Here is a 21,865-nt window from a genome sequence, read left to right on the forward strand (position 1 = left end):
ATATCCTGGAGCAGAATTCTGCTTTGGCTGTGTCCTGCCCTTTCACTCTCTCACTATCTCAAGCTTCTGAACCCTTTCAGAAATGGCAGGCCACTGGATGCTCTTCAACTATGTCTTGTTGGGGTCACCAGAGGGAGAAGTATATGGTGACATTCCTCCCCTGCACTTAATTCCTCCTGCAGAAAGGATTCTCTGTTTGAGTGGCTAGACTGGACAGTTCTTCTCTATTCTGCTTGGGCCAGGGCCCCCAAGCATGCAGGTTTGTATTGGTCTACCCAAATGCTTCCTCTAGAAACTAATCCTTCACTTTAGGCAGACTGCATACTTTCCAGAAGTTATCCTACTGATTTAAGCATATCAGCTCCAGGTTTCATCAAAGTCTCATTGAAAAACTTTTCTTTGTAATGAGAGATGGTATTTTTTAAATGAGATGTGAATGTGTATTTTTAGCTGATAAAGTTTACTACCAGTTTGAAAATGTAATGCATATAACAAACATCTCAGGATGGGAGTTTAAAGGAGTGGGTTTGTAGTGATGGTTGGCAAACAAAGATTACAAATTCCATGACAAACTACTGAGCTTCCACTGGACCCACTAAACAGACACAATGGCCCAACGGATTATGTGAAACCTCTTAAATAAAAAGTCTAATATTAGTAATTAATTTAAAAGGCCACTTAGGCACAAATGTAAATAGGGCAAGCTGAAAAGAAGAGCTTTGTTAGACAACTCAGATCAGATAAAGACTGAAATGACAGAAAAACCCCGTATTTGCCAACACTGTTAATTGTGTCACTGTTAATACATAGTTGTTTAACTCCCTGCCTGGCCACAACTGTTTTATAAGGAAGGTTAAAAATAGCTGTCAGGGCAAAACTGTAGAAGAAAATAAGGCTATTCTGCAAACAAATTCAGGAAAGTGATTTCTGTTCCACAGTGAGGAAATAGCAGGTTCAGCCATGTGATACCTAATGGCATCTCCAAATGCCATTTCCTGAAGTGTTGCGGTTTCTTTATGCAGCTAGTACATCCAAATGGACAGTAACCTATTAAGGGGGCAACACATATGAACTCTATCGCTTTTACTCTGTACATCTGAGAGATTATCTGCTAAGATTATCCCATTTGTTATCTGCTGTCTTATGACAACATGCGTGAGGAAATGAGGACAACACAACCCCTGTGAGCATCTTCTACAACTTCATACTAAACAACCTAGCTGACAGCATGACTTCTTAGGTTCGACTCTTGATCAGGTGGGAAAAATACCCTATGCACACGGAAGTAATGACCTGTAAATTTTGCTCATATCTAGTTTTCTCAATAGACAAATAAACTACACCAATTTGCACGTGAAATTGATTGGAATGCTGCATGCACCTGCATTTCAACTTCTCAGGAACAGAGCAGACAGTAACAGTTCAGAGAACAGTACTGTGCTAGAATAGGAAGAAGCAAGGATTGAGAAAAAAACCTCGTTACTGTGCCTAGCTGGGGGGCGACTGTTATTGATTTTACAGGCTGGGAAATGGCACGGCAATGCCAGACTGACTGCACTAGGTATGAGCTCCCCATCCAAGTCACCTTGACCTTTCAGTGCCAGAAAACCTACTATATTGAGCTGTTTGCTTTCCACTGCTTCGGCAGAGTTCCTTTGTGATATGCATTTATATTTCACATTTTCCAAGGTTTTCAGGAAAAATGCAAGCAACTTTTCTAAAACAGTAAGCATCCCAGTATTTTAGGAAGGCTTTCGGCACAGCCTCTGGTACTTTAAAAGTAGTAATGCCTCAACTTTTAGTACAAGATACTAGATTGAGAATTTGACTTCTGAAGAATTTTTTCCTACGACAAAGATATATTTGTTAGCCAAACACATCCATAAAAAACCCACAGGGGGAGTAAAGAGCTACACAGAAAATCAGCTTCAGTATTTACAGGCAACAATGAAGTAGGCCTCCCAGGAGTGCTCTCTTCACTGAGGTGATTTTATAAGTTACAGTCTTCATTTTCTTTTATTTCTCTTGTAAGTAGCTCCCATGTGAGCAATCCATTCATGTTCTTCCTCATATTATCTCCTACATGATTTTTTTCATACTTTTCAAGTCTATATTATTATCCTATATGTTTCTTTCTTGTTCAGGCAATGTTTGTTTTAATGAGGCTTAAAATATGCACTGTTCTAAAACATATTTTATTGTCACATATTCAGGTCAAGCTTTAACAGCAGCTTCTGGTAAGTAATTTCTCTAATAATTAACTTTACCTACTATTTGATACATAAATCAAGAGTTCCCACTGAGTAGGAGAAATAGATATTTAAAAACTTTGTTTATAGTTCCCTAAAACAGATGTGTAGTATTATTTGTGGAGACACCCTGAAATATTCTGACCCTCTACTTTTGAATAATATTTTGTCAGCACTTCACATCAGCATGAAAGAGCTTAAAACTTCTGTTTTAAGCCAAGTAAAAAACATGCTATTTTGCATTATACATACCATTTCCATTTGCATGCACTGCATAATCATTATTCATTAGGAGCGTTGTAGAGTTAGTGGAGTTGCTGTTTGACTGTAAGGAATTGGAAGAACTGGATACTCCTTGATTTACAGTCTGCTTCTTTAAACCATTAGTAGCAGTTCTACTCCAGTCTACAATAGATACATGTTACAGAAAATAGCACAACTCATACAAGCAACATATAAAAAGATAGTTAATAATGTAACTGAATTAAAATAAAAATAAGGCTTTTCCCACTCTCCTCACAGTATTCTAGACAGAATAATATTGTAAGAATTTTATGATTCTTGATGTTTAGAATTATTTAAATCTAGTTCCCTTTTCTCTTGTCCCTTTTTTAATACAAGCAGCCAACTGTAACAGTTTTATGACTGCAGACCAGATCAGAAGAATAACTAAAGTACAGTTGTCCCTCTAAGTTAAAGTGTGTAAAACATATACAGCTTTATGGAGAAGTCAACTAATGATTAACAAAATAGCATAAAATCATTTACAGTTTTTTTGGTTTAAACTATGTGGAAGTCACTGGTAGAACTACAGTTGATTCAGAAGCTGTAACAAATTTCATGGGTTCTAATTGATCAAGTCTTCTGCAAAGCCATGCCTTTATAGTACAGAGGAAGAGATCAGCTCCAGTTAACAGGTTAATGCAACAGCATGTAAGCATGTCAGAACTGCATCAGCCACCACTTTTAAAAAGAAGAATTTTGGAGCTTTAGTATACCTTGGATAATAAATTAGAAATGCAACTGCAGTAACATGATTCATTTTTTTCTTTAAGAAAAGTATTACAAGATACTAGGAACTTAACAGAGTGTAAGCATTCAGGAGTATTCATATTTACCAGAGTTTTCAGCCAGCCTGAATTTCCCACAACAGAGGTATCTTCTCCATTGTTTACGGACATTCTCCTTTGTTACACAATAGAAGATAAAAATGAAGAACCCTGCAAAACAATAACATTAGAGAATGTTGCAAAATTTACTTTTACTGCTTCTTAGTGAACAATGTTTTGGTTTTCTTTCACTGCTTTTAAATTTGTAATCAAAAGTAATGACACCTTTCTTTGCTGAGAAAGTTTACAGCTCTCTAAACTGAAGGGTACTTTTTCATTAACTAGATGAGAGGAATCATACACACAGATGTAGGAACAACAAATGTAACCAAATCCACAAAGTGCATAAAGTTTCCTTCTATCAAATAAGAAGGAAAAAATTCCGTGGATCCTGAAATTTACTTAACTGTTTTGGAAAAAAATTCTAAGCAATGTCAAGAAGAGGATATGATATGACACTGTCAGGCTATGCAGCTGTTAGCACATGGTGTGACACTGTCCCATTTTTTATGAGCAGTTAACCTGTTATCACCAAGTGTAGCAGAACCAGTAACTACAAAGAAAACAACTTGTATCTAAAATAATCAGTACACTCATTGCCAGAAATTCAAAGCCAAATATTTTCTAGAAGGGATGGGGCTCATCCCTATCTCTTGCCATCGCCACATTACAGACTCGTTGTCTGCTTCTCATTCACTTCTACCTGACACAAGGTGGGTCCTAACCTTCTCTGATAAAAAGTCCATTGTCATCTTTGCCCTGTAAGGAAAAGTGGCACTTGGTCTTTGCACAATTTTTCAGCTGCAGTGTGTCCCTGAGAACAGATGTGTTGAGTTTACAATTAATAGAAGATAACACGAAGAAATGCTAAATGATCAGACTGCTGCTACAGACATGTATGTTATATTTACTGGCTTTTAAGGCCACTTAAGTGTGTAAAATCCTACTAGAAGAGATTATTTATGTCATCCTTTGCTTCAGTATCTTTCCCAACTTTGGCTTTTGGGATGAATTTTTGACTGTAACTAGGTGTTGCTCTATAAAGATGGTTCTACACCATTTTCAAATATAGTTTTGAAACACTGCCATTAGCTCAGTTAAAGTCAATACAATTTATGTACCCTTATTACTTCTAATACAAAAATTTGCCCAGCACCTAACTTAAAACTGGGTAGAAGGGCAACTTAACTTCACACAGTGAATTACTCTGACCACATAGTATCTAGTCTTGTGTTAGTTCAACAAAATCCCATGAGAGACCTGGGAAGATGTGGGTTCAACCCCTCAAGTTACCAAAGAGGTACTCAAAAGATCAACATAGTAATAGGGGAGAGGTATATAAACTGAACTGCAATGTTCTTTGTTTTAGTCTCTCTGGGAAATCAGCCAGCCAGTCATCTAAAGTGCCATTTAAGCAGAAGTTTGAATCCAAACTTCAGCAGGGCAATTCAGGTATACTTTGATAACTGCAGGCACCTATGGTACCTTCTGTTTCTGTGAAAGCTTTTGCAGCCTTTGAAACTCTATGTCCAATATCATCCTGGCCTTTGCAAAGCTGCGTGCCTTCATATCTACTTCCTTTATGTTCTTATGTACTAAAGGCCATGCTTAACAGTTAGACCACTAACTTTAAGATGTTGAAGGGCTTGCCTGTCTCAGTGGTCCTTTGTTGAATGTTACACCTCAATCCTATGCCTTAGGGTAAGTGGAGAAATGATACAGTTTTCACTACATTAATTGCATTATTATGTGAACACTTACAGCAACTATTTGCAATTGATCTGTTGACCAGAGAAATACAGTAACTTCCACTGGATTCTGGTTTGCATACATTTTTTAAATTATAATATTTATAAATACATTATACCTATAAATAGTAGCTAGCTTTCCTGTACCTTTCTGAAACATAACTGTAATTTAAATTACAGTAAAGCAGTATCATCTCTAATTTAATTAACATGTTACAGCATGTATCAAAATTACTCTATTGCTAAATCAAGAAAATGCCACTTCCAAATGCTTTATTCATTACATTGTATGCAATGAGCTGTCACATGAAGGATAAACTTACCTTGCAAAGTGTTGAAAATGGTAAAGAGGTAAGTAAATACATCATTTACTGTGAAGAAGGCAAATCCCCAAGTAATTCCCAACAGGAATGTGAGGCCGGCAACACTCCTAAGGTCTTGAATACTGGTTTTTCTTTGAGCTCCAAGCTGTTTTTTCTTTTTGATACGACACAACTGGATCAGCACAACAATGAACATGCTGATATTGATCAGGAATATCACACAAAAGTATCCCACAGCAGTAATATAGAAGACAATTCTGTTTTTAATCCAACAGCTAGAACACAAGAACAGTCTGTCAATCATTATCAGATACCGAGATAGAGTAAAATGAACATGAGATAAAGGTGTAGTTTGTTGCAATGCGCACTATTATGCCTCTTTAGTAGAAAGTACTTTTTTGGCCAAAAGGTAAGAACTTTCATATAAGCCGTCATCACAAAACACATGATATACTGTAGAGCTATATAATTTCAAAATTCTCCCATTGTTTCCTTCCCTTCCCAATCCTTAAAGAAAAGCCATTTTGTAGGACATCTCTCCCACCCATCTCCCCCAAAAGCACCCCCCTTTAACTCACAATTCATCAGGTCTGTTTATTGAAACTTTTCCAGTGGTTATAAGTCCATAATTATCTGGTGACACTGCCAACACGATGGACACAACTACTGCTGGTAACCCTTAAAGATTATGAGATTATAAAAGTAAAAATCATGAGAAAAACAGTAGTATGAGCACATGAAATGATTCTATTTTTCTGTGAAATGTACAATTTGTTTCTGAAATTTGTCTGTTGAATTCTGTTGACTGCTAGCTGTCTAAAGCATCTAAAACCTGAACATGCAAACTGTTCAGGAGCATAACTTTCAAAGAAACAAGAGTTCTTCTCCACAGTTAGCTCCAAACCTTGCTGAATAAGGCAGCGAATACCATCACTCAATAAACTGATTTGATACCTGATTTTCTTTCTTACATCTGCTTTAATAAAACAGTTCTATTGATTTTAGTGCCTTCACTCATGTTTACTCAAGTGGCCAAAGAGGATAATCAGGTCTAGAATCTTTTTACCCAGTTAGATCTTCTCTGATGGCTTTTTGTTAGCAACAGTGCTATCCCAGAAATAGAATATATGTATACACTTATTATTTTCAAGACGCAACTGACGCCATCTGTTTGGTAAGTGGAAACAGAAGCACGCATGTTCAAAATTGGTTCTGTCGTACTTGCACAAGGAAAATTCATTATCAGTTTGCATCGCAGCAGCCTCAGTTCTGCAGTTAGGAAGGAGTTTCCTACCTCAGAAAGGTGGAATGTATAGGATCAGATTTACTGATAATAAATACCTGGTCACTGCAAGGTTGTAACACTGACTGACTACTTCATTTTCATTTCTAGCCTGTGTCACATTCACTGAAACACTTGCTAAGAGAAAAGGAAAAATAAAACCTACATACCCCAACCAACGACGCAAAATTTAAGAATGTATTTCCGCACGTAGGTATTAAAGACTTTCACCAGGGCCAGATACATGTGGAAAGCTTCTAAGCCCATCCAGGTGAAGGAAACCAAGAGGAAATAGTGAAGAAATACTGCAACTGCAATGCACAGGCCTCGTGTATCATACAGTGCAATCCATGAGTCAAGGAGGAAAACTAAGTTGAGTAGAAGTAATGCAGCACAGAGCTGAATAAGGATTTTGGAGGGGTAGTCTCTCCGGATTTTCCTAAAAAAGGCAAATTAGTGAGATTATATCAATTGTCCATGGATTTCTGGCTTACTTCCTCTCTTGTAGTCCTTAGTGCACAAATACCAAGGAAAAAAATACATATTTTCATTCATATATAATGCTTCATATATGAATAAAGTTTGTTATAATAAGGCTACGTAAATACAGCTATTAACCTGAATTCTTGGAGTTTAGTACCATGTTGGTTTTTTTTGTTTTACACTGTATATTGGACTTCTTGTTACAGTTCTTCCAAAAACGAAAATGTGATTATTCTTTATTGCTGAACTGGATTAGGCTTTTGACTGGGCTTCTAAAGCCTTGACATAGACAAGCAAGTCCTTGATGAGAGGATAATGAGAGACTAAACATGTGCTGAGTAACTTTGAGGACAGTTTCTGAAACATAGGATGGAGGATTCAATAGTTAAGGCTCAAATGTAAGAGAAAAGTTTTAAAAACAACAAAGAATACAAATGTATTTAAAAATTCTATCACCCTGCTCTGTTCTATACATGTTCTGTTTTGAACACATTCCTTCACCCTTCTATTATGATAATCCATTACAAAGTATTTAAGAGTGCTGCTTCTTCACTTCTGGCTGTATAAAGCCTCACGATTAATTAACTTGTGCACAACATTAACATTCCTGAAGACTGAATCAACACCTTCCTGGTAAACTGGACAAATCTGTGTATTATTAGCTGAGATAGAATCCATATTATTGGAAAGGACTTTGGAGTGAAGACTACAAGCAATCATAATTGAAGAATAATGGGAGCTCAGTTGAACAGGTACTTACTCAAAGGCTATGTAGGTCACAAGAGTAATAGAAAGAAAAATTGCAGAGAGGCCACAGCCTATGTAGGATATAAAAGTCAGTACCAATTCTTGTGTGGGATTCAAAGGAGTATTTCCATACAAGTTCTAAAATGGAAACAGAAGTCAATTTCAGATAAAATGTTTATTAAATGGAAAAAGATCAAAAAAAAAACCAACAAAATACACCTTTTCCTCTGCTGTTAAATACCAAAGGAAACAGTTCTTTCCATCATGAATCATTCTTAAAACCCAGAAAAACCAATCTAGTCCTGCAAGGAGTGGGGAGTTGGACTCAATAATCCTTATGGGTCCCTTACAACTGGAAAATATTGTATGATTTTAATTGTGAAATCCCATTTGATTAAAAACCTGTTTTAAATTTGATTTATCCTAATTTTCTATTTCCTACAGTATAAACAATTGCCTAAGTGTAAAAGCTGCAGTTTAATAAGCACTTAAGGAATTTTTTACTACAGCGGAACTCATGGGCCACCATTCAACAGGCAGCTTAAGCATGTGACTAAATGAATGGCCATATGTACTAACACTGAAGTAAATAAATCTGAGTAGTATTTCATAGGTGGTATGTGCTTACTGAAAACTCATTTGCTTAACACATGCTTAAGTATGTTCTCGGATTAGGGTAATTTTTAAAATAATTTATTAAAATAATTTTAAAAATAATTACCATCAAAACTGCAAAGCTTGTGAGGTGGTTGCACGAACAGACTGTTTCATTTACTCTACTTTCTTTAACTATGCAACCTTCATATGACCAGCCTCCATGTCCACCTGTGAAAGAAAACAGCTTTGTCATTCATAAAAACTTCTACTTATATTAACATGAGTGACATGCTGAGAAAGTTGGGGCTGTTCAGCCTGGAGAACAGAAGGCTGCATGGAGACCTCATAGCAGCCTTCCAGTATCTGAAGGGGGCCTATAAGGATGCTGGGGAGGGACTCTTCATTACGGATTGTAGTGATAGGACAAGGGGTAACGAGTCCAAACTTGAACATGGGAAGTTTAGATTGGATATAAGGAAGAAGTCCTTTACTGTGAAGCTGGTGAGGCACTGGAATGGGTTGCCCAAGGAAGTTGTGAATGACCCATCCCTGGCTGTGTTCAAGGCCAGGTTGGAGAGAGCCTTGGGCGACATGGTTTAGTGTGAGATGTCCCTGCCCATGGCAGGGGGGTTGGAACTTGATGATGACCTTAAAGTCCTTTCCAACCCTAACTATTCTATGATTCTACAACATAGCTAAACCGGCATGATATCTTAGGTTATATGAGGTACTTACCATTTTTATTAAAGTCCCAAAAAACACATCTAACTGTTGAATTATCCTGTTCAGGAGGTAAAAAAAAAAAAAATAAAAAATGAAAAAGAAAATTTTACTAAACTATGAGTTTAGGATCAAGTAAATTATTAATTATCTACAAAACGCAGGCAAGAATAAATACAGTATACAGCACAAAGAATGGATTAATATTGCAATATGCTTGTGAAAATATGCTTGTCTGAAGTCAGCGTACAGGAGCTAGCACTCATGTTTATGCTAAGATTCTGTTCCTGGTAGAACATTATGAATGCATGCTCTTTCACTGCCTTCCCACACTATACAAATTCTTGGGATTTCTCATCCTTGGTGATTTTGAAAGTATGGAGAACATGACCACAAAGACAAGGAAAATCTTTTTCATTTGCAAACATTTGATCCCTTTATACTACCATGATGTTAAAGGTTTACAAGAGGATTTTCTCTACACACATGAAAATCCTAAAAATAGTAGCAGTAATGCACTATACTGCTATGAATACTAATACTTTTACAGTTATATCTCAAAATAGAATAATATATCAAGATAAGTAAAGACCACACTACATTTTAAGATATGGGATAGAAGATTTTAATCTTTGTTGCTTATTTAGGAAAGAGATGCTGTAGATGAGACCTAATACTTGCAGATGACACAATCCTGTGTTCTTTTTCAAGGAACAACATTCCCCCTCAGAAAAAATACTTGTGTTGCTGTCCGGCCGTGACGCACCTACAAATGTCATGATTGCAGCATCTGCATAGCAACACCCACTGTCAGGTTTTCATCTAGAAGGTTTTATTCTTTGAAGAGTACGATAGAAGAGCAAGTAGAAAAGATAAAAACATAAAAACTGAATGGATAAGTTACAGAGTGACATTATCTGAAACCACAGGGGAAAAAAAAATATATACCAGTGATAAATAAACAAAGATGAGTGATTTGGAAAGTGCAAATGGAGATGAAAAGCCCACACTAGTAAAGCAGAACGAACAGATCTGTATTCTTAATACAGTGTTTTGTCTACAACAATTCTATTGGAGGCAACAAAGTTGTATGTCAAAATGTAGATCATACCTGATTAGGTTTGATATTCTGTAATACGACAGTAATATTTGCCTTTAAGTTGCTAATTGTGAGGTTAGAAACACTCGATGATATAACACTGCTGATTAAAGACGCATTCTTCAAGGACAGATCCTGGAACAACAAAAAAGAATAAGATTTAAAAATCATAAATGAAACAGTACTACAGTATAGCACCTACAAGCTCAGGTATTATCCAGAGCAGGCACTGGAGAAAAACAATTACATTTTAAATCAGGAAGCTTGGTAATGTGCTTTGTGGTAATAAAGTTCATTTACATTTTATTTTCCTCTAGGCTTGAGTTTAAAACCCATATGAATAGAGGATCAAAAAGATACCTGGAACACAGTGGTCTTCTTAAAGAGGTTGAATATAATTCTAGAAGCCAAGTTCAACTCATCATGGGGTAAACTGGTCAGCAATGATGAAGGAAGTGTAATTGATCCGAGATTATTTACATCATTAATTGCATTACTGCCTAGAGAAATCTGAAAAATAAATGCAAGGATTATGCTTCATTTCCATCCCTAAATTAAAAATAAACTATGACTTACTTTCAGTTTAGAACTTTGAAATGCTTATCTCTTTTATCATTGTCAGGAACTCACTACTGCTGTCTCATTGCTCTCCTGCTGCCATGAATAAATAGCACCCGCAGGCTTGAAAAGGATGCAACTCATTTCAGGTCTGCCTACCACCGAAAATACTCTGGCTTTACTCCATTTTCTTACAGGAAGAGAACACACTGCTGTGATGGATAATATTGATTTGAAAAAGGTGAAGAGCAACAACCTAGGTAAGTCTCCTCTGTAAGGAGATTAATATTTAAGCCTGAAAGGCAAAGAATTTTATATATACCCCATATGAAGTATGTCAGAATTCAGAAAAACTTTAAATAGCTATTATTTGTCAATAGGTTTTTAAATATAGTAGGTTAAGCAGAATCTAAGAACATAAATCCTAACTTTATGATCATCTGGCAAAAATAACAAAAATTAACTGGATAATCTATAATTCGTGTATCTCAAGAGCTCACTGGCAGAATATTATCAGAAAAAAATCTGAACTTTCAACCAGTTTTCTGTGCTGTACTTACAGAACAGAGAGCTTTGTTTAGTACAAAGTCTCTAACATTTTCTTGTTGTACATTAGTCACTTTACATACAAATATCATCATTTCAGAGTTCCTGAGAGATGTGTAACATCAGCAAAACTGAAGAAGTAAGTTATCTGTGTATTCAAACAATGGCTGTAATAGAAATATCAGTGTGTGCTCCTCACAGTGCCTTAACAATGTGGTTTAACTCTTCTGTTCTTAATTATTCTGTTCTGTTCAATAAACATTTTTGAACATGCACCCCTTAAAAATTTTTTAGCCATGCACCCCAAAATGTATCTATCCATTTATAAGTTATATGCATACACTACTGTACTAATTATGCATATTATAAAACATACACAAAAATAGAAATTGAAAAAGGATGATATGAAGATTAAACATTCTTTTAAAATATATATTTTTTATTTATTAATCATGTAAAAAATATTTATATATTTTTGCACCCCAATATTTCTTGCACCCCAATGGACACAACCAGAGGTACTCACACCCCATTTTGGAGATCACTGGTTTAGAAAGCCACCAAAGAAATCCTGAATCAATTCCACAAAAGCATTCCTGTTGCTGTGATTTGAACTAAGTAATACTTGTTGGAAAGTCTCTGCATTTCATTGCCAGTGCCAGAAGTTTTCCAAAAAATCATTAGCAAATTATCTGGTTTTCAGTACTAGCACCTCCCAGTCACCTCAGATTCATGCAGCACATATTGCAAAGAATATATCAAAGAACTCAAATGTTATCATACCATTTTCAGTGTCACAGAACAGTTCCAGCGCTACTTATGGCTCATGCTACGTTAAGCTATTTCCTTCTCTTAAGGACAGGATGTGCCAAAATCTATTCAGAACTTTCCATCTTTCCTTGCTTAAGCCTCCAAGACTGGTATTGTCCAAATTATTATTTCCTCAAGCAGGAGGGAGATTTTGAGACAAAGTGGATCCAAACTTTCCAAGCACTTCTTGGCAAGACCAACTGGTCATGAGCGACAAAGGTACGAATGTCATTATGCGAGCAACGTAATAGTTCTTTCCTGGAACACTCTGCAATTAATCTCCTTCTAGCAGATGAAGCCATCTGGTAACACTCTGACAAATTTCAGCACTGTCAGGTGGGTGATGAAGTGACTCATGATTCAGGGTTTCTGAGGCAAAATTATTCTGCCAAGCACTCTGTCCATTCCAGTGTTCTGGCTGTACCTCTCTAACAGCTTATTAGTCAAATGCCGGTCTGTTACTTATTTACACAATTGAATATGAAAGGAAAACTATGGAGGGCTTCAAAACTGAAGTATTTTTTCCTCTGGAACTAACATGAATTAAAGATCCTGAAATTATGACGTAAATACAGAACAAACTCGCATTACATATAAATATAAAACCATAAATACTTTAAAATAAATGAGATTTTGTAACCATTTAAAATTATCAGTGTTTAACCTGGAGATCAGCTGAGTCCTGGACAGCAAAAGACATTTGGTTGGAGCGGATGCTGGTGGTTTTGACAACTGCTAGAGCCAAGGAAGGGGAGGCAAAATCAGCAGATGTTCCTGAGAAGTTCAGCTTTAAACCAATATAATCCACCAGTTTTATAATCCTGTTAAGAAAAGAAATAGTATCACCAAGTACATACGCCCAATATTTTCAGGCAAGATGTAGCTTTGGAGCAGCAATTGAAGCATAGTGTAAAATACAACTGACTCTGCTCACTTATATGGTATTAACACAAAAAATTATACTGTTTTCCATGATATTATATTAGATAATATTATGCTATAATCCTATTCTATTCTATCTGGTAACACTAGAATGGTGCTCCTTCCATTTTGAACAAGAAACATAGTTTTGCATTATGATTATTAAAAAATTAATATTGCTGACACCCATTTATCAACACAGTCAATACAACACACATTTATCTATTGCCACAATAACCTACCTGTTAGATATTTGGGGTGGTAATGGTTCAGAAGCAGTCAGGACTTTGCTAACCTCACTAACCATCCTTTCTACATCTTTTGGCTCTACTTTTCCATTTGCTAAATCACTTTCTATTTTGGACACAATTTGCTCAGCGGTGGTAATATTAATGGTGGTATATACAGAAGTTGTGTATGTGGTAGCCAACAGTGTCTTTCCTGTGACAGAAGAAAAGTTGTGCATTTATTTAAACATTATATTCAACAAATTAAGTCGTTTGAGAAGCAGAAAAAAATATGCAGTTCTCTTGACCAACAAATCTTATCACAGCTTGAAAGGTCTCTCAAGGTGTTATGTGAAACAGAACCCCCTTTTCTCACTATGAGCTACTTTGCAGATAGCAATACCTCAAATCTTATGAAAACATAAAGCAAGGTTTCAAATGGCCAGCATTAATTCAACTTTTTATTGATTACAAAGTTCATCACATCAAGCCATTAGTGATGTTAAATATTCTATTATTCTGGACTTTTAGCTACTGGATGCCTGAAAGTAAAATAAAAACAAGGCAAGATCAGCAATTTAAAAAGAAACTTGTAAAGATGTGTACAGTCTTCACAGGAAAATACATAGCCATTAAGAATATTCCTAATCAATAACACAATTTTAAGAATGATCCAACATTGATTTGTAATATTTTAAATACTAGCTTAGTAAAAAAATTATCTACCTGGCTCAGTGACTCAATATTTTCTACAAAAAGTACCTGTTGGGAACTTAGCACAGTACCTGTTTATCACAGTTACAAACCAATTTGTGGAGTGAGGTATCACTCATCATGGCCAAAGACTTCTGAATGTATTTTAAAATAAGTACAGACCTTACAAAAGTTGTCTCAGGTTTTTCACAGTAACTGGAAGGTCACAGATTGGGTATATAATCTTGTTTAATAAAATTTAAAAGCAAATTCGATATTTAACATTCAAATTAAATTAAAAAAAATCATTTTACTTGTCATATTTACCTGTGCTCCCTTTAGGCAGGCTGCCATGGCCATCAGCAGTAGAATGATGATGAGAAGCTGAGACAGCATGGTTGACAGGACTAACAGTAGGGGTCAAAGTTATTGTGAAAGGAGTAAGGGGAAGAATAGGTGCTTTAGTAATGTTTTTGTAACTAGGAATAGGTTGGGTTGAATCTGTAGCAGGAGGTTGAATTTTTGCAACAGATTTGGTGGTAGTTTCGACAGGGGAAACTGTTACTGAAGGTCTGGGGGGAAGCTCAGAAGAGGATACTGCAGAATGTTTAGTGAAACCTACAGAAGGAGAAACAAGTGTAATAGGCTTGCTAAGATACCCACCATCAGATTTAACTGAGAAAGCAGCATTAGTGACAGATTTTGCTGCAGGTGTGGAGATAGTGACAGATTTATTAGAAGCTATGGAAGTAAAAGTTTGCACAGTAGGCTGGGCAGGAGACTCAGAAAAAGAAAGTGTAGTAGTAACACTGGTGGAAGACACAGAAGTTTCAGTAGTGGATGTGGTAGAAGCTTCAGAGAGAGTATTTGTAGTGGGAGATGTGGAAAGAGTTCCAGAAGACATTTCTGTGAACGGTGGGATCAGTGGTCTAATTGTAGGGCTTTGTTTGGTGGAAAGCATAGTGGGGGAAGTAAGAGTACTGGATTTGGGGGAAGTCTTTTTAGGGAGAGAAGGGAAATGGGGGAAAGGAACCCATATAGAATGAGACGGCACTTTTATAGTACTGCAAAAAAAAAGAAAAAAAAAGAAGGCACAGAAATGCATGTTAAATTTAACACTGTTTATATTTTAAAGAAAATAAGTTATCATACAGACATATATATAGAAGATACAGACATAATAGCAATAATGCATATTTTAAAAGCAATTAGATTGGGTGTTTCATGATCTAGTAACAAATACGAATTCTGTGACGCTTTGAGAGTTCTTGCATTCTATTTTGATCTATTTGTTAACTAGCAAGCCCATAGATACTACTGCTGCCTTTGCTGCTTGTTCTGGAGGTGACCTGATGCTGAACACAAAAGCTATCTGCATCAAAAACAAACAAGCAAAAAACCAGAAGAGAAGGGAAAGGAAGAGGGAAGAATGAGAAGGGAGCTATCTAGGAAAAAGCTTGTCAGTTTGTTCTTGTGGAGTCCTTCCTGGCTATTACACTGCATCATGGAAGTTGACTCTATTAATGCATTGGGAAATCCAGGAAATAAGCAAGTCAGATTTTGTATTTATACTTACTACATCTGTAATTCTTCAGCAGTCAAGGAACAATACTTCAGGGATGAACAGCAGCACTGGTCTGAGATGACAAAGAAGCATTAACCAAGTTTATCCTGAAGCATACAAATTGCTAATTGCTAAATAATAAGTAGGATGTTCAAATAAGCATGTGATTTATTATGCAATTATGCAATTGCTAAATTATGCAATTTTTTTTCTGAAATGGCATTTACAAAACAGATCTCGACCAGTCAGAATATTGAAATACCCCCCGATTTTTGCTCAATGCCTCACAAGTACAGATCTCTTTTTTTGTTAACGTAAACAAACAAAAATGAAATGCTACATCTTTTGAAACAAATGGTATGAGTCACCACTTCATACTACCACAATATTATTAAGAAATCTTGGCTACTTTATAAACTTTTCAATATAGATCACCATTTCAGTAACACATTTATGTCCTCGAGTAATTTTACACATAATTCTTTCAAATTTTGCTATATTGATGTGGTCAAAAATTTTGTACTGGTATTTCTATCTTCCCCCTCCCAGCCCCAAAATCAGATGGCTTCATTTTTTTATGTACTTCTCTTGTTCAGCAAAAAAATATTTTTCTATAAAAATAAGTAACAATCTTTTCCTTCAGCTTCTTGAAGGTCACATGTAAAGATAGAAAATTTAATCTGAAAGGCTCACTGTGATAAGACTGTGTTTAAAGCATAACTTACCAAGTCGGCTTATTTCTGCTTTGTCTGTTAAACTGCTTGTATTCTCTCTCTCAGCCAGCTTCATTATGAAATTGCAGTATATACTATGATGAGAAGAAAACCCCTTAGACTCAAGAAACAGATCTGTTTCATCTTTATGATGCATAAAACTAATATAAAATACAAATTGAAAGCACATTAGCACAAATGCTAAATCTGAAAGTACATTTTTCCTAGGCTTTTTCAGATTTGGGGATATTTTTAATGCACATAAAACACTATGCCAGGCTACAGATAAGAGTAATACATCAGTTTGAGGCAGCTTCTTTTCTGTTTTCTCTACAGACAGTTTATTCTTAAATGAGGTCCTTCCTAATTAATATTAGCCATTAAAGAGTTGATTTGTAAAGATAATAACATAATCTCCACTGTTACTGTAAAAAACCTCCCGAGAGTTTTTAGGTATCATAGGTGGCTATTGTCAGTGTATATTAAATCTCCATTGCCTAGGGAAAGCCAGTATTTTCTCATTTGACTTTAGAGAGAACCTAAAAACCCATTTAGCATGTAACTACATATTTACAATTATGGTTCAATGACTTGAAACCCTGACTAAACTTCCATCTTTTTTTCAGCTAACAAGAATGAAAATAGTACCCTATACTGCCAGTTTATGATATGAAAGTGTGATCTGACTTACTGCCTATAATAGTCTCAGTGGTTTGGACTTTTCTTTCATCCTAACACAGGAAGATAAACCCCAAATTCAAGTATTTGGGGAAATGAAGTTCCACATTTTGTTTTAGAATATAGTGTTTGCAAGCTGATCAGTTTAAAGGCCCAGCAATGTAGTGGTGAGTAGCAATTAAACTGACATATTATCTACATTTCAGGGTTTTCAGGATCACCTCTGTGAAGCAGCCTTGCCATTCTGGTACCACATGGCTTCCAGACTCTGAACTGGTTACTGTCTCAGGCTCCTACCCTGAGGATGACTGGTTTCCCAAGCCAAAGAACAGTAACTTGGGATGTCTGAAGCAATTCCATCATAAACATTGCATTGTCTTTACAAGCTATGGAAGTTTGGTGGTCCCAAATCCCATAGCTTTAGTGGTTAAGTTGCTATATAAGTCAGCTAATATAGAGATGCAGAAGAAATATGGTAGGCAGGCTGGTATTTCACCAGAAGACTAATGAAAGCAATATAGTTTGGTAAAAAATAAAATAAAAATCACTAATGCTCGAATAACGGGATGAGATTTTGTCTGCCTACATATATTTCTCCAGTCTATTTAACAAATTTAACTTTGCTAGAAAGTTTGTTTTTATTTCTGTTACACAGCCATTCATGTTTGATATATTAATATATAAGCTTGTAAATTTATGAGCATTTAAAAGATTAACAACAAACCTCTGATTTTCTGCACTGCATTCCATAATGGAAGACTGCAATGACAAGTGAAAATAGATTGTTTTGTCAGGACAAAACAGGACTGATACTTAGATAATAAAGTTTTCCAAACTATAACAACAATTAGTAATCTTACCTTACTTACTGCTTGCAAGGTTTTGTTGAACTCTGAAATTCTTTAAAATAAAAAAGTTACCATTATGGAGAATTTCTACTTTTAGTTCTAAAAACAAGTACAACAATATAATGAATAAAAGAAGCAATTACTGAGAAAAAAACCCACCAAAAGAAAGTAACAGTTGATTGGTGTTAATTTGTTTTTTAAATCATGCCAGTTCCAATATTGTAAGGACCCTTTTCAAAGGATTAAACCTGTAGTAAGTTGCCTTCTAGTAGTCACTCCACAAAGTTTAAACCTCTATCATCACATATGTTAATACCAACCCACTTCTTTAAAAGTTATTCGAAAGAAGTCTTAATGTTGCCTTTTTGCAAGCATTTTGAACAGAATTCTAAATTTATACTCAAAACCAGAATGAGTAAGATGTGCATTTCTTTTACAGAAAAAAAGACCTGTTGGCCAATTGATTTTCAGGACAAGTTTTGAGAATAGCAGTAAATATTCATTCATTCAAACTTCTCCTTATGAGGACTGTGAAAGAAGAAACTATGCCAAAATAAAAAATACAGTTTTGGTTCCAAGAATACATATTAAAACCCACGCAGATATGAAAGTTCTCTTAGTAAATTTCCTATGAGATAGTCTGAATCCCTGAAATTATACAAACCATTCCTTCATGAAGAGCAGAAGCCAGACTGGCATTCTCAACAATCCACACTTCATGTTACCAGGTATTGCTGCTGCTACTACTACTACTATTAACATCATCATGATATAAACAACAAGGCCTTCAGGCCTTGTTGAGGCTCAAGGAAACTGAAGGACCTAAAACAAAATCAGCAAGCATACCATTTTTTTAAAACAAATTCCAGTGGTACATAAAATAAAACCAAGACTTTTATAATCAATATTAGTTTTATGTTAAGAAAAACAGTAACTCATAACTCCTGAGGTTTTTCATTTATAAACTGCAAGGATAATGCACAGCCTGCTAACCACACAAACCACTTAATCTTTTTCAAATATAACAAAGATTTCATTCCTTATTTAAATTTACTTACCTCAATTCTTGCAGGGTAGGTGCTGGAACTGCAATTAATTTTGTAACTTGATTGTTGGTCATGTTATTAACCTGTTAGAAACAAAAATTCCACAGCTAAATAAAACCAGTAAATTTTATCCTTAGAAGAAACATGTTTGTTTCACACAAGTCTCGAATTCCAAAGATAAGAAGCACATTTTCTCATTAATACATTTCAACAAATATTCACCATTACATTGTTGCCACAACTTATGGAAGGAATTGGCTCATCTAGTATAGTCTGAGTAACAGGATCTGTTTTGTGAAAGATATGGGCAAGAGGATATTGACCTCAACATATCTCATGTTGGAAAGAGTGGAATTTGGAATTTGGCTTAGTGTGCAACAAAGGCAGCTTAGACCAGACACTGAACAAACTTTCTAAGTGCAGCAATGGAGCAGGTTCCAAAATAAACGTAAGTAACCAACAGTGTAGAATCCCGGGAATAAGAAGTCACAAACTTAGGTGACAGGCATGGTAGTAATGATCTAAACATATATGATCTAACCTTAGGGCCAGCGAACACCGTAAGGTTTATCTAAATGCCCTTTTTAGATCTGCATTCTTATGTTCTTTTGGTTGCCACGATGCAAACAGCCGACACTATGATGAAAACATCATCTAACATATATAGTATTGACATTACCTAAGAAGTCTGCTAAAAAGTAGAAGAGCTTCAAGAGACAGTAAAACCATCCTTCTAATAGCCATAACATTAATACACTGGGATGGTATCAGTAGGCATTACCACCACTGAAATACAACATGATACAGAGGTGGCTTTTGCCAGGGGCCTACTCCTGCCCAAACTCAATGCTTCATGCACACTTGTGCAGTAGCTCTCTGCAGTGATTTTGCTGACTACTCTCATGTTTGCAGAGTCTGGCATGTCAAATTCCACACTGAGTGCAGGCAGGGTTGTGTAGAAGAAAGGCCCTTCACAAGTTAAAGTCTCCTTTTTTTCCTACCTTCAGCTTTTTATCTGTAACAACTAAATATTCTCATCCTCACAGTGTTATCTCAATACTGAATAATCTATATCGTCCTTGCTTTGCATGATACTGTTCCTTTAAACCTCTGTTGTGTTGCGTAAGTGGACACACTTGTGTCACATAGGCCTGTTGCAAAATTAATAACTGATTAGCCACATGTCAAAAAGCATAGAACGATACCCTATTTGTGAGAGTCTCAAGATGAATTATTCCCAGGAAACAATCTAACTTAATTTATGCTGACACTGTTGCCATCCAATGATGTTGCCCGAGCAAATCTCCAAAGGAAGATCCTGTATGCCTGAACGTAAATTATTAATTAGGCAGTTCCTCTCTCCAGACTTCCCAGGGCTTCCCCCTCCTTTCAGTGGCTACACAGAGAATACAGGCCCTTATTGTATGAAGTTTACTTAGTTGAATTATAAAATTTAGCTGCAAAGCAACTGTTAGAGAGAACAGATCCATCCACTGCAAATATTACCTTATACTGCAAACTATATTTGAAATAAAACAAAACTATACAAGCCATAACAAGAATCATATTAAGGTATTAGTATTTTAAGTGTAGACAAAAAGACATATTTCAACCTTCCGTACAATAAAGTTTTAACAGAGAGAACACTTACTATTTCTACTTTTAGTGATGTGTTACTTTCTTCACTTGCCTGAAGTTTTACCTTCCCCACATAGAACACTAAAACCAAAACCAAGAAAGTTAAGAAAATCAACACTAAAACACATGATGTAAAATTACTTGAGAAATTAGAAGTTCACTCTCTTGTATTGCAATGGAAGGGAAATGAGTACTTACACTAGCTTTTCTGATCATTCACTGTTTTTGCAATTGTTCTTCCATCTCTTCACTTACTATTTCAACAAATGAAATAGTCCAATAGCTTTCATTATTTCCTATATATTTAGTTTTGACGGTTGTCTCTAAATTCTTTCTAGTTCTCACCCTCTGAACAGAAAAACCCCATTGCACATTACTATTAATACACCTCCAACTCCCACAACGAGAATAAAATATATGGGTAAAGGCAAAGTCACACTCTGAAAATTATTCCCTTAGGGACTAAGGAACTTTCAGGATACCATAATTCAAAGCAACATTCAACACTCCTTGAGAGCGGGGAAGTCCATTTTGGAGACAAAAAGGAACCTCTATGACACTTCTCTTCCTGCAGCCACACATTTAGTGAAGGCTATTGATAAAAGGCCCATACAGGAATGAATACATGACATCACTCAAACCATCTAGCAGTTTATTCCATCAGTCAGCAGGGAAACTTGGGGTAGGGGCCAGTTACTTATTCTGCCTCTTTCTCACCTTTAAAGTACTCTGCATATGGCTACTTGGCAGAAGTAACTTCATTTTCTTAAGTATTTCTCAAAAAGACATTTATCAGTGTTTTGGAAGGCAGCAACATGTAGCAACAAAATCTTTTAGTATGTTTTTGTTAATACACATATATGGAACATCACGGCCCTTTCCACTTTCGTTTGTCTGTTCTGTCACATTACACTTTTAATACACACACAGGCTTTCACAATAATTCTCCTAAACACTATTTCAACTTCTATTCCTGATACAGTTAGGCTCAGTAAGGTAAGCATTAGCATCCACCACAGCACAGAAGTTTCTTTTTTCCTCAGGTTTGTAATTCTTACTTGCAACTGTGTGTCCTTTGATAAGAAACCAAAGATAAAAAAATACAATAGACTAAACATTACTTTAAAATATCCCCCCCTTTTTTTTAAGTTATACAAAGTCTCTCTAAATTCACAAGAAATTTATTGCAGAGATAGTTTGTACATAACAACTAAAAGTTGATTTATCACTCAATGATTTTTGTACATGGTTTTTGTAAGAAAAAAA

At 35.7% G+C, this 21,865-nt stretch overlaps 1 protein-coding gene across 1 annotated transcript in view; it reads right to left on the bottom strand.

The window, feature by feature from the left end:
* The window catches only part of ADGRG2 (adhesion G protein-coupled receptor G2), a 52,612-nt gene that overhangs the window by 3,700 nt on the left and 27,047 nt on the right, over positions 1-21,865 (bottom strand). Inside the window, exons 8-26 of the mRNA XM_057419546.1 lie at positions 20,613-20,680; positions 18,974-19,044; positions 17,928-17,967; positions 17,792-17,826; positions 16,402-16,484; positions 15,689-15,749; positions 14,440-15,176; positions 13,435-13,633; positions 12,936-13,092; positions 10,718-10,867; positions 10,370-10,492; positions 9,274-9,319; positions 8,663-8,766; positions 7,955-8,079; positions 6,882-7,150; positions 6,008-6,107; positions 5,430-5,704; positions 3,368-3,469; positions 2,502-2,654 (exon numbers count right to left, since the gene is read on the bottom strand). Coding sequence (XP_057275529.1) covers positions 2,502-2,654; positions 3,368-3,469; positions 5,430-5,704; positions 6,008-6,107; positions 6,882-7,150; positions 7,955-8,079; positions 8,663-8,766; positions 9,274-9,319; positions 10,370-10,492; positions 10,718-10,867; positions 12,936-13,092; positions 13,435-13,633; positions 14,440-15,176; positions 15,689-15,749; positions 16,402-16,484; positions 17,792-17,826; positions 17,928-17,967; positions 18,974-19,044; positions 20,613-20,680 — 2,898 coding nt within the window. The remainder of the gene's footprint in view (positions 1-2,501; positions 2,655-3,367; positions 3,470-5,429; positions 5,705-6,007; positions 6,108-6,881; positions 7,151-7,954; positions 8,080-8,662; positions 8,767-9,273; positions 9,320-10,369; positions 10,493-10,717; positions 10,868-12,935; positions 13,093-13,434; positions 13,634-14,439; positions 15,177-15,688; positions 15,750-16,401; positions 16,485-17,791; positions 17,827-17,927; positions 17,968-18,973; positions 19,045-20,612; positions 20,681-21,865) is intronic.

Source organism: Pezoporus wallicus, unplaced genomic scaffold (genome assembly GCF_028554395.1).
Source record: "Pezoporus wallicus isolate ANWC-B61680 ecotype Strahan unplaced genomic scaffold, APGP_CSIRO_Pwel_v1 contig_5767, whole genome shotgun sequence".
NCBI classification, from domain to species: Eukaryota; Metazoa; Chordata; class Aves; order Psittaciformes; family Psittacidae; genus Pezoporus; species Pezoporus wallicus.